The sequence below is a fragment of the Suricata suricatta genome, chromosome 6 (assembly GCF_006229205.1).
Source record: "Suricata suricatta isolate VVHF042 chromosome 6, meerkat_22Aug2017_6uvM2_HiC, whole genome shotgun sequence".
NCBI lineage: Eukaryota > Metazoa > Chordata > Mammalia > Carnivora > Herpestidae > Suricata > Suricata suricatta.
This window is the reverse complement of record NC_043705.1, coordinates 1,477,173-1,489,432: the sequence shown is the minus strand read 5'-3', so window position 1 is coordinate 1,489,432 and position 12,260 is coordinate 1,477,173. Positions and strand designations below refer to the sequence as shown.

Below are 12,260 nucleotides of genomic sequence, written 5' to 3'. Positions count from 1 at the left end.
CAACACAGCATTTTATATACTATTAAGTGAAACTGCAATATAATCTAAGTTTATTTTGGGAAAAAAAGAAATCAGACAAAAAAAGGAACTAAAAGGCATCAGAATTGGCAAAGAAGAAGTCAGACTTTCACTTTTTGCAGATGACATAATACTCTGCATAGAAAACCCAACCCACTCCACCAGAAGCCTACAAGAACTGATCAATAAATTCAGCAAAGTTGCAGGGTATAAAACCAACGTACAGAAATCGACTGCATGTTTATACACCAATAATGAAACAACAGAAAGATATATCAAGAAACTGATCCCATTCACAATTACACAAAAACCCATAAAATGCCTAGGAATAAACCTGACCATAGAATAAAAGACCTCTATGATGAAAACTATAGAAATCTTATGAAAGAAATTGAAGAAGACATAAAGAAATTGAAAAACATTCCATGCTCATGGATTGGAAGAATAAACATTATTAAAATGTCATGATTATCCAAAGCAATATACACATTCAATGGAATTCCAATCAAAATTGCACCAGCATTCTTCACATAGCTAGAACACACTATGCTGAAATTTGTATGGAACCACAAAAGATCCCGAATAGTCAAAGTAATATTGAAGAAGAAAACGAAAACAGGAGGCATCACAATCCCAGACTTTAGCCTTTACTACAAAGCTGTCATCATCAAGACAGTATGGTATTGGCACAAAACCAGACACATAGACCAAGGACTAGAATAGAGAACCCAGAACAGGACCCACAAATGTATGGCCAATTAATTTTTGACAAAGCAGGAAAGAGTATCCAATTGAAAACAGACAGCCTCTTTAGCAGGTGGTGCTGGAAGAACTGGATAGCAATATGCAGAAGAATAAAACTAGACCATTTTCTTACACAATACACAAACATAAATTCAAAATGGATGAAGGACCTGAGTGTGAGATAGGAAACCAACAAAACCCTAGAGGATAAGCAGGAAACAGCCTCCTTGACTTCAACCACAGCAATTTTCTACTCTACACATCCCCATAGACAAGGTAATCAAGAGCAAAAATGAACTATTGGGACCTCATCAAGATAAAAAGCTTCTGCACTGCAAAGGAAACAATCAAGAAAACTAATAGGTAACCGATGGATGGAATGGGAAAAGATAATTGCAAGTGACATATCGGATAAAGGACTAGTATCCAAAATCTACAAGGAACTCACCAAACGCCACACCTAAAAAACAAATATTCCAGTGAAGAACTGGGAAGAAGACATGAATAGACACTTCTCCAAAGAGAACATACAAATGGCCAACAGACACATGAAACGATGCTCAGCATCACTCTTCATCAGGGAAATTCAAATCAAAACCACACTGAAAAACCACCTTATGCCAGTCAGAGTGGCTAAACTGAACAAATCAAGAAACTATAGATGCTGTCGAGGATGTGGAGAAACAGGCACCCTCCTACACCTTTGGTAAGAATGTAAACTGATACAGCTGCTCTGGAAAACAGTGTGGAGGTTCCTCAAAAAGCTATCAATAGAACTCCCCTATGACCAAGCAATAGCACTGCTAGGGATTTACCCAAGGAATACAGAAGTGCTGATGCATAGGGGCACATGTACCCCAATGTTCATAGCAGCACTTCCAAGACTAGTCAAATCATGGAAAGAGCCTAAATGTACATCTACTGATGAATGGATCAAGAAGATGTGGTTTATATACACAATGGAATACTACATGGCAATGAGAAAGAATGAAATCTGACCATTCGTAGCAACATGGATGGACCTCAAAGGTGTCATGCTAAGTGAAATAAGTCAGGCAGAGAAGGACAGATACCATATTTTGTCACTCATAGGTCTATCAGGAGGAACTTAACAGAAGACCATGGGGAGGGGAAGGGGGGAAATAGAGTTAGGGAGAGAAAAGGAAGCAAATTTTGGGAGTTTCCTGATTATTGAAAACAAACTGAGGGCTGAAGGGGGAAGGGGAAAAAGGTAGGGGGAAATGGTAATGGAGGAAAGTACTTGTGGGGCAGAGCACTGGATGTTATATGGAAACCAACTTCACAATAAACTTTTAAAAACTTTAAAAAACAAAGTAATTTTTGATAGGTGTGTAAAAAAACAAATAATTTAAGTAAAGGCAGAAAGAATAGGAAATCAAAATGATGTGGAAAGAGTAAGAAACCATGCATACGTCAAGTATATTAAGAAGCCTAATATAATTATAATTTCATCATGTAAAATAAAATAACCCAATTTAGTACATAATATTTTGGTTAAATATTACATTAGTCTCAGTTGTCTGGAAAATTAATAAACTAGAATATTGAGCAAAACATATTGCAGCTAAGGGAACTAAAAAGATCATTTATAAAGAACAGGGTTTTCACTACAAACAGTTGAAGATCAGAATGGGAAGAATTAAGGAACATGTAATTGTTCCACTAGAGTATACAAAATAATAAAACAATATTAAAGTAAAAATGATTAATACATTTCCTACTTCAGGGGCACCTGGATGGCTCAGCTGTTTATGTGTCTAATTCTTGATTTCAGCTCGGGTCAGGATCTGACAGTTTGTGATTCAAGCCCTGCATCATACTCCATACTGACAACATGGCGTCTGCTTGGGACTCTCTCTCCCCCGTTCTGGCCCTCCTGTGTTCTCTGCCTCTCAAAAAGAAAATGAACTTGAAATTTAAAATAAATAAATACATACATATTTACATACATACATATATTTCTCATTTCAAAACTGGGCATGATGTTACAAAGCAGAAATGCATTGTAACAACAAAAAAAAAGATAAATAGAAACCTACAGAGATAAGAGTACAATCTCTGCAGCCTTAACAGAAGCCAGAACACAGGGAAATATATAAAGTTCAGAGAGAAACTGTTGTTCAATTAAAACTAGATGTGTAGCTAAATATCTTGAAGTAAAAAAGAGGAATTGAATTCAAGAATACTGCATTATCAATAAGGAATAATAATTCTGCACTAAAGTATAATAGTAGGGCTTAGGGTATAATTTTCTTCTATAAAAAGAAAGTTTTCCTTAAGGGGCTTTAAGAAATAAAATAAAGATAAAAGAACTTGTTAACACATGGGAATATTGAATCTTCTTTAATACTAAAGAAACTGGAATCTCTTTTCCATCACTGGTTTCAAAAATATTTAGAAAAAATAAAGTATACTTTTAAATTAGATTTAAATTAAAATTAAATGTTAAATGTTATATACTCTATCATTTGAATTGAATTGAAATAATTATTTTTACAATAACTAGTTCATGAATAATCAAGTTATGACTTGATTATAATTTTCCAACACTTTTGAAACACATTTTTATCCTTTTGTCAGAACTAATTAGCACCAATGCACTGACAGTGGCATAGACATTGGACACAAGCTTCTGGACATCCAGGATGATGGGGTCATAGCTCCATAACAGAGTTGAGGAGAAGGAGATGATGACGTCCACGCAGTACATGACCTTGAAGAAACTCACCAACAACAGAACGGTCTGGGTGGCCCTTCCCTCTGGGGAGACTCGTGAGGAGAGGCTGGTGCTGTGGAGGTGCTGGCACCGCCTCTGATGCCCGGACAAGAGAACCACCATGTATGCACTTGAGAGCAGCATGTATCCTATGAAGAAAACATCCCTGGGTAATGTCAAAGTGAAAAACAGTCCCCTGAGGATGGAGTTTATGTGAGAAAGTGAACAGTATTTACTGACATGCAGTAGATTACGCTGGGTCACGTTAGAAGCAGCAGCAGTATACAAGATACAGTTACTATTGAGAAACAAACTAAGAAACCATAGGAGGATAAAAGAATGGAAGATGTACTTTGTGCACTTATGTTTAAACCTGCCCAACCAGGACGTGCTGGGGCTGATGATGATGGCCTGGAGGGTGCTCAGGAGGCAGGTGGTGCTCATGGAGAGAGCCCGTGTCACTCTGATCATGCAGAATAAAGACTTACATTTGAAATCATTTAGAAAGTTCAGAGCTTCAAACACGTCTGTAGACAATAGAAACAGTGCAGCGAAGAGTTTTATTACGTGGACAAAGGCCAAGTGACAGATGATCATGTCAGAGGGTTTAGGCCTGTGATCCAGCAGAAGCGTGAAGATGTGGAAGAGAAGGAGGAAGGTGTTGGAAAAAAAATCCAATACCAAATTGTAAAAGTTGGCCTATCTTAATAGTCGTATAAAAGGAAGGTGTCATCATCACAGTTGCAAAGGAAATACATACTTTTGTGTATCTGAAAAAATTAGACATCACATCATCGTCATTCACTTTGTGATCAAAATTATCACCAAAACACAATTTTTATTTCACCCAAATAATCATTAAAGCTATGTGGTAAAAGTCTTAGAAATACAGTCTCGAAATTATTTGTATACCAATATGAGTATAGGTATCTGTTATACACATATCTGTATATATCTGTCATCTATCTATCTATTACCTATAATATATGTATATCTAAACACTGAGAAAGAGAGAGAAGGAAAGAGGGAAAGGAGAGAGAGAGGGAAAGAGAGAAAGAGAGAAATCTCATATCCGTATTCAAGCCAGGTTAATGTACCCATTCCCCATACTTTTATGGTGCACTCATTTCTTCTTTTTTAGAAAGTTTTGCTTTCCTGTTCTGCCCTATCCTGTCTCATATTTAGCATGAAGAATACTAGTATCTATATAATGTATGCATAGGTGTTTGTATAGTTTAACTGTTGTAAGTTTTATAGTAATGGGGAAAGAATTACCAAACAATTGGGGAAAAGTAATGCCCAAGTGAGTTTTCCATCACATTCTGTGACACTTTCTCTTCATCCTCATTCCACATTTAGAGGCCATTGTGACTACATTTGGCTTAATCTCACCTTAAAATTGCATAATTATTAAACATCCCTCTATCTATGGCCTTAATTCTTATTGTCACACAACCTAATTAATTCATATCAGGAATATGAAGACTTGGATGTAGACATCCCAGAGGATGGAAATAACCATTTTATTACAAACACTATTAACAAAACTTATTCAACGTGAACCTGGCTCACAACCCTCTATTTTCATTCACAAAGACTCCTTCTATATCTCTTTTTATATCAGTAAGTAATTGCTCAACACTAGCTCTCAATTTTCAAGAGGACAGGAGAAGAAACACACAATTTTCCACTTTATGACATCCTCAAAGTCATATCAAAATGTTTATATGGATATATATTCTGGAGATTTTATTTAATGAAAGGATACACTCCCATTCCATTAAAACCCCCTAAATAGGATCACCTGGGTGTCTTAATTGATTAAGGGTCTGACTCTTGATTTCAGCACAACTCGCGATCTCACTGTCACAAGACTGAGCCCTGTGTCAATCTCTGCACTGACAGAAAATAGCCTGTTTAGGATTCTCTCTCTCTCCCTCTCCCTCTGCAGCTCCCCTCAGCTCAAAATAAATAAATGAACCATTTCAAAACTGCTCGTTAAAAATATGCTTATTCTTGTGCTTCATCAAGATATCTCCAATATCAGAACACTTTTTAAAATGTGAATGAAGAGTTTTGCATTTATTTTATCCTGTTACTTGCCCTGTATGCAGGCATAATTATTTTATCCACTTAATATGATCCAAGGCTTAGATATTTAGCTGTACTATTTATTCTATTTATTCTTCTTTTGAAATGAAAGAGTGCTCACTTTTGTTTTCAGTGAAGGAATTCTGAGAGTGAGTGTTCTTGGCTTAAACTCAGAGTGTCATTACTGAGGTAAAACATTGCTCTAAATCACCTGATATATGTGATTTTATAAAGCAACAATTGTGCATTTGATTAAATGTCTGTAACTATTTTTCCAAAAGTTTATTATGTGACAAACATCTTCAATACCAAAAGCAAACAAACAAGCAAACAAAACTGATAGTTGGAACAAACATGTAACTGTAACCACAGAACACTGGAGTCTACTGTCACCATAGGGAGTAGGGTGACATTTGCTTAAAGGAACTATGGTTTCCATGTTTGGAAGATCACAGTCCAGTCTCACTAAAACATTTGTTTGTTGACCACGAACATATATTTGTAATCATTTAACAAGTGTATATTTGAATCATTTAAAGATAAAAGACATGCATCACAAGTTATATTTCCAAAAGAGATAGTGGAATTTATTCAATAAGTTGATATGGATAAAATATTAGTATTTTTTTCTACCAGCTTATGGTATATATGCTGGACACCTCTAATTCAAGCCCGGTCTGTGCAAATGGCTATCACTTACTGACAACACACTCCTGCTGAACTAAAGAATAGTGTTCTTCCCCCCCCCCCCCCCCAGTGACACACTTGATGGTTTTGATTTGAGCCTGGAAAAGAAAGTACCATGTTTCCCATTGATTTGAATTGGGGAATAAAGTGTTAGACACTCAGTTAAATTTCATTGTCAAGCAAATGATGCATTATTATTTTACTAAATGTATGTTCCAACTATTGCATACACATATCACATGCAAATATGAAACTATTGTATAGTGCGTCAAAAAAGTCATTGCCACTTTTCTGAATTTTAATTTCTGCATCCTTTGCTTATATTCAGTAAATCTGACAACGTGCTAAGGAAAAATCATGGGATTTGGAAAACATGGACTATATCTGGAGAAGTGAACTATTTAAAAATGTAGGTTTGGTAGAATGGTGAATTTGTAAAGGAGAACATGGGCCTGGCTCAAATGTTGAAAACTTATAAATCTAAATGCACATCCCAGCACTCAGTCTGAGAAGAGACAACTAGTTTGGGTCTGAGAGTGCAAACCATGAACAGTCCCAGAAGACAGATAATGCAGATGAGGGTCCTTCTAATTGTTTGTTCTCACTTGAAAGTATGTTCAATTTTTAAGCCCAAATTACGTACATAATCATAGATAATAGTGGGTAAACATCACCACTAAATAAACCTGGGCACAAACACTCATTATAAGTTTTTTTGGAATGACATCAAATGTCTGAAAACTTAAGGAGTAATGAAAGGAAGAAATCATTTATAAGAACCCAAGTGATATTTCTCAGTAGACTATACATTATACAGAAGAAAATAAAGTTTGGAAAAAATGTATTTCCTCACCAATATAAAACAATCTTGCATTGAGAGTTGTATTATTTCATAAATCTTATATTTATAGTTCATTCCAGACTGTATAATCAGCATGGCAAATCACATCCTATCTTCTGTTTTATTATTGCATTAGTCAATAACATCATAACCCATTAATTTTACAATATTCTAATTAAAATTTTGCAAAACCTATGACTAGTTATCGATAGCATAAAGTCATTATGAGAATTGCAAGTGAAAAGTGCAAGTAAGTTGGTTGGTTCAGTGGTGGTAGTGGCACTATAAGAAACAGAGCTGGCAATTTCAAAAAGAAAAAAAAACACTACATGTGTGAGTTCCATGAGAATGTCTATGTAGAAAGTACCAATGCCAAAATAATACATATGTTAGTCATAGATACCATTGAGTATCTGAAAAGCATCTGAAATTTGTACAGAAGTACAGAGGAAAAGACATGCTTGCTGACAAAGGTATCATTCTTTTAAGACATTTAATTCTTAGCAATCCTGGGGAAAAGCATAGTAAGAAAAAGTGAAAAGCATTCCAATTCAAATGGAACATCAGAAGAAACACAAAAATCATTCTATAAATATATACATTTATACTCTAATAGCATTATTTAAATTCACCTATTATCTGGAAACATCAGCTAATGTTAGTTATAATTCAATAAGGTATAAGACTAAACTATGAGAAGAGAATTCTAATATTTCAACACACACAAAACAAATCTTCCTTCATCTGACCTCCCATCTGAGTCTCACTCACAGCTTCACGAACTGTTAGTGAAGCTGTGAGTCACTTACCTGAATGAGCCTTTACAGTCAAACTGATTGTGGGAAATGGGACTACAAGAAGAGGTTATAGGTAGGATTTTCCCCAGCTCATCTCCCCAGTGCCCTTATGTGTCATGCCACCTGTGGAAGCAGGACAGCCCTAACTTTGGAATTTGTAGGAAAGACAGACACAACAGGGAAAACTGAAATTATCTAATTCCTGGGTCATAATGAGAAACATCTGGGTTCCAAACTTTTCTACATGTAAGATCATTCCCCTAGGTAAACTTTCTAAGAGGCTTGTGGTCTCAGTATATGTCAACAAACCAAAGTCCTTGAAGAACACTAACTTCCAATGAGTAGAACACCATGTCATATTTCACAGTGTATCCCTGATGATTCAAGATGTTCAGCAGCCTTCATTTACATGTTCTAAATTGGTCTCAGGATCCTACCTAGGTGATATCATTTGGGAATGAATAGTGCCTCCTCCACTTCACCTGGGTGAAGTAATCATTTTTCAATTCTTGTTTATTTGAGAGAGATGGGGGGGGTGGTTGGGAGAGAGGGAGAGACAGAATCCCAAGAAGACTCACATTATCAGCAGGAAATCCGATATGGGATTCAATCTCAGAAACAAGGAGATCATGACCCAAGCTGAAATCAAGAGTCAGAGCCTTAATCAACTGGGCCACTCCAGCACCCTTGAAGTTATATTCTTTAGGGAGCTCAGCACTAGGTCAGTGTCGGGAGCCGCCGAGTCTTGGCTGCCTTGGGCAAGGATTATCGCTCTCCAGGGAGTGAACCAGTAAACAAGATTTACATCCGGAGGCTAGGAGTGTGCATTTCCTGGTCCAGATTTTTGGAGACTGTCATGCTGGGCCAGACGTAGAATGGCCAAGATGCACAAAAGATCAAAACCGCATTTTGGATTATTCAGCGCTAGCTCCCCCTCCCCAGCATTGCATAGGCAAGTCTGGGCGCTTCTTTTGATATTCATTTGACTCTGTTACCTGACAACCGATCCGGGACTGTTCCCGCCCCAAAACCATATATAAAATAAGAGTGTTTTCTGGGGGTAAAGAAAGGAGAGGAAGAAGAATAAAGAAGCTAGAGGCTTAATCGTAAACCGTGTGCTGTCTTCACTCTCTGCGCTCCCCTCTCCTGCCCTGTTTTCTCTCCCTCCCTCAGGAAAAGAACCCGCGAGGATTTTCCACCCTACTGGCCAGGGCGGGACAATTCAGGTCAGTGCATCTGCATGGCGTGAAAATTGTAACCTGCCTTCCAGCATATAATCCTCCACGTCTTTGGCGAGATGCACTTAGTAATGAAAAGTGCATCTCCATTCAAGCATCGCTTAGGGTTGAGATGTACACTCTCCTTGCCACAGTGTCTCATTTGCCAGATTTATAGGCTCCTGTGGTGGTGTATTCTGTCATCCCAATCCTCTTCCTCAATCGTTTCTTCCTACAAGTCTCTTTATTTCACACATTCTGCACTAAGGAAACAATATCTGGCCAGGACAAAATTAAAAATGTTATAACCAAGATGCAAACTGGAATGGATGCCATTACATCAAGGATGGACAAAGCACAGCAGCACATTAGTGATTTAGAAGATAAAAAAAAGAGGGAAACAAAGTCAAAAGACCACAATACAAAATTATTAAAAGTCAGTAACTTATTAAAAAGGAATAACGTCTTAGTAATAGGAGTACCAGAAGATGAATGGGGATAAAAAGGGATAGAAGGATTATGTGAGCAAATTATACCAGAGAAGTTTTCTAATCTGGAGAAAGACACAGACATCAAAATCCACAAAGCACAGAGAACTCCCACTGGAAAAATGAAAACAAGAGCAAAAACAAAAACTCAGCCACCACCAAGGTATATTATAGTCAAAATCACAAAATACACAGACAAGGAAAGAATTATAAAGACAATAAGGGAAAAAATTTTCCTTATGCCATAAGGGAAGAAAGATCAGGTTTGCAGCAGACCTCTCCAAAGAAACTGCAGGCCAGAAAAATGCTGAATCAGAAAAATATGCACCCAAGATTCTTTATCCAGCAAGGCTGCCATTCAAAATAGAATGAGAGATAAAGAGTTTCCCAGATAAACAAAAATTAAAGGAATTTGTGACCACTAAACCAGCCCTGTGAAAAAATTTAAGGGTGACCCTTTGAGTGGACAAAAGAGAAAAACAAAACAAAAAAGACCAACAGTAACAATTACTAGAAAGGACCAGAGAACATTGTCAGAAACACCAACTCTATAGGCAAACACAATGACACTAAATTAATATCTTTCAGTACTTACTCTAAATGTCAATTGACTAAACACTCCTATCAAAAGATATAGGGTACAAAAAAAATAATAAAAGAAGATCCATCTATATGCTGCTAAAAGAGACTATTTTAGAACTAAAGACACCTGCAGATTGAAAGTGAGGGGATGGAAAATCATCTATCATGGTAATACTCAACAAAAACAATAAAATAGATGTAACGGTATTTATATCAGACAAACTATATTTTAAAATAAAGACTGTACCCGGAGATTAATGGGGGCATTATATAATAATGAAGGTGTCTATCCATCAAGATCTAACAATTGTAAATATTAATCCTGCAATGCAGGAGTAACAACATATATAAATCAATTAATCACAAGCATAAAGAAGCTTACTGCTAATGAACCATAATAGTAGGGGACTTCAACACCTCCTTGTCCGCAATAGACAGATAATCAGAACATAAAATCACAAGGAAATATTGGCTAGGTGTTGGGAGCCGCCGAGCTTTTGGCTGCCTCAGGCAAGGATATATTGCTCTCCAGGGAGTGAACCAGAAACACAAGATTTACATCTGGAAGCTAGGAGACTGCATTTCCTGGTCCAGATTTTGGAGACGGTCCTACTGAGCCAGACGAAAAAAGGCCAAGGTGATCAAAAGATCAAGCCACATTTTGGATTATTCAGCGCTAAGCTTCCCCTCCCCAGCATTGCAGTCGCTAGTCTGCACGCTTCCTTTTGATGCTGTGTCCGGAGTTTCAGTTTTGTTTTACCCCTTTCTCTAATATTCATTTGACTCTGTTACCTGGCAACCAACGTGGGTCAGTTCCCCGCCCTAAACCCTATATAAGAGAAAATTGTTTTCTTAAAAAAGAGAGAGGCTTGATCAGATTCCGTGTGCTGTCTTCACTCTTTGTGCGCCCTTTCCTGCCCTTTCTCTCCCTCCCTCAGGAAAATAACCCACGAGGATTCTCTGCCCTGCTGGTCAGGGTGAACAAGACAGGTACCACCAAAAGCCGGGGACGAGTGCGCCGGGACCTGGCTTCAGCTAAGACAGCTAGGAATGACACACTGGACAAGATGGATGTAACAAATATATTCAGAATATTCCATATTAAAACAGCAGAATACATTCTACTCTAGTGCACACTGAACAGAAACTGGGAAAGAAAGCATATCCAAATAAAAGAGGCACAGAGAACTCCCATCCCATGCAAAAAAAAAAAAAAAAACTGGCCAAAAACAACATAGATCAGAGTAAAATTTGCAAAATATGGACATAAGTAAAGAATTCTGAAAGCATAAAGGGAAAGGAAATCCCTAAACTACAATGAAAAGAAATTACTTTAGCAAGGGACCTCTCCACAGACACCAGATAAGCCAGAAGAGAGTCGCATGATATATTCAACAAGCTGAATGGGAAACATATGCAGCCAAGAATGCTTCATCAGGCAAGGCTGTTATTCAAAATAGAAGGAGACATAAGGAGCTTCTGAGACAAGCAAAACCTAAAGAAGTCTGCGACCACTGAACCAGCCCTGGAAGACATATAAAAAAGGGGACTCTTTGCATGTGAGAGAAAGAACAACTATTATAAAGACTGGAAAAGAATAGAGGAAATTTCCACAACAGCAACTTTCGGATAATACAATAACAATAAATTCTTATGTCTCAAAAATTACTCTAAATGTAAATGGATTAAGTGCTCCAATAAAAAGACAAAGGTTATCAGATGGATTGAAATTTTTATTTTATTTTTTAAAATAGTTTATTGTCTAATTGGTTTCCATATAACACCCAGTACTCTTCCCCAGAAATGCCCTCCATCACCACCACCTCTTTTCCCCCTCCCACTTCCCCTTCAACCCTCGGTTCAATTTCAGTATTCATTAGTCTCTCAGGCCTTGCATCCCTCTCTCTTCCCAACTCTCTTTCCCCCTTCCCCTCCCCCTGGTCCTCCATTAGGTTTCTCTTTTTCTCCTGTTAGACCTATGAGTGCAAACATGTGGTACCTGTCCTTCTCCACCTGACTTATTTCGCTTAGCATGACACCCTCGAAGTCCATCCACTT

At 37.3% G+C, this 12,260-nt stretch overlaps 1 protein-coding gene across 1 annotated transcript in view; it reads right to left on the bottom strand.

Moving 5' to 3' along the window:
- Nucleotides 1-3,316: 3,316 nt before the first annotated feature.
- Nucleotides 3,317-12,260, bottom strand: part of LOC115294041 (putative vomeronasal receptor-like protein 4) — a 58,864-nt gene continuing 49,920 nt past the window's right edge. The window contains exon 2 of the mRNA XM_029941740.1: nucleotides 3,317-4,198. Coding sequence (XP_029797600.1) covers nucleotides 3,317-4,198 — 882 coding nt within the window. The remainder of the gene's footprint in view (nucleotides 4,199-12,260) is intronic.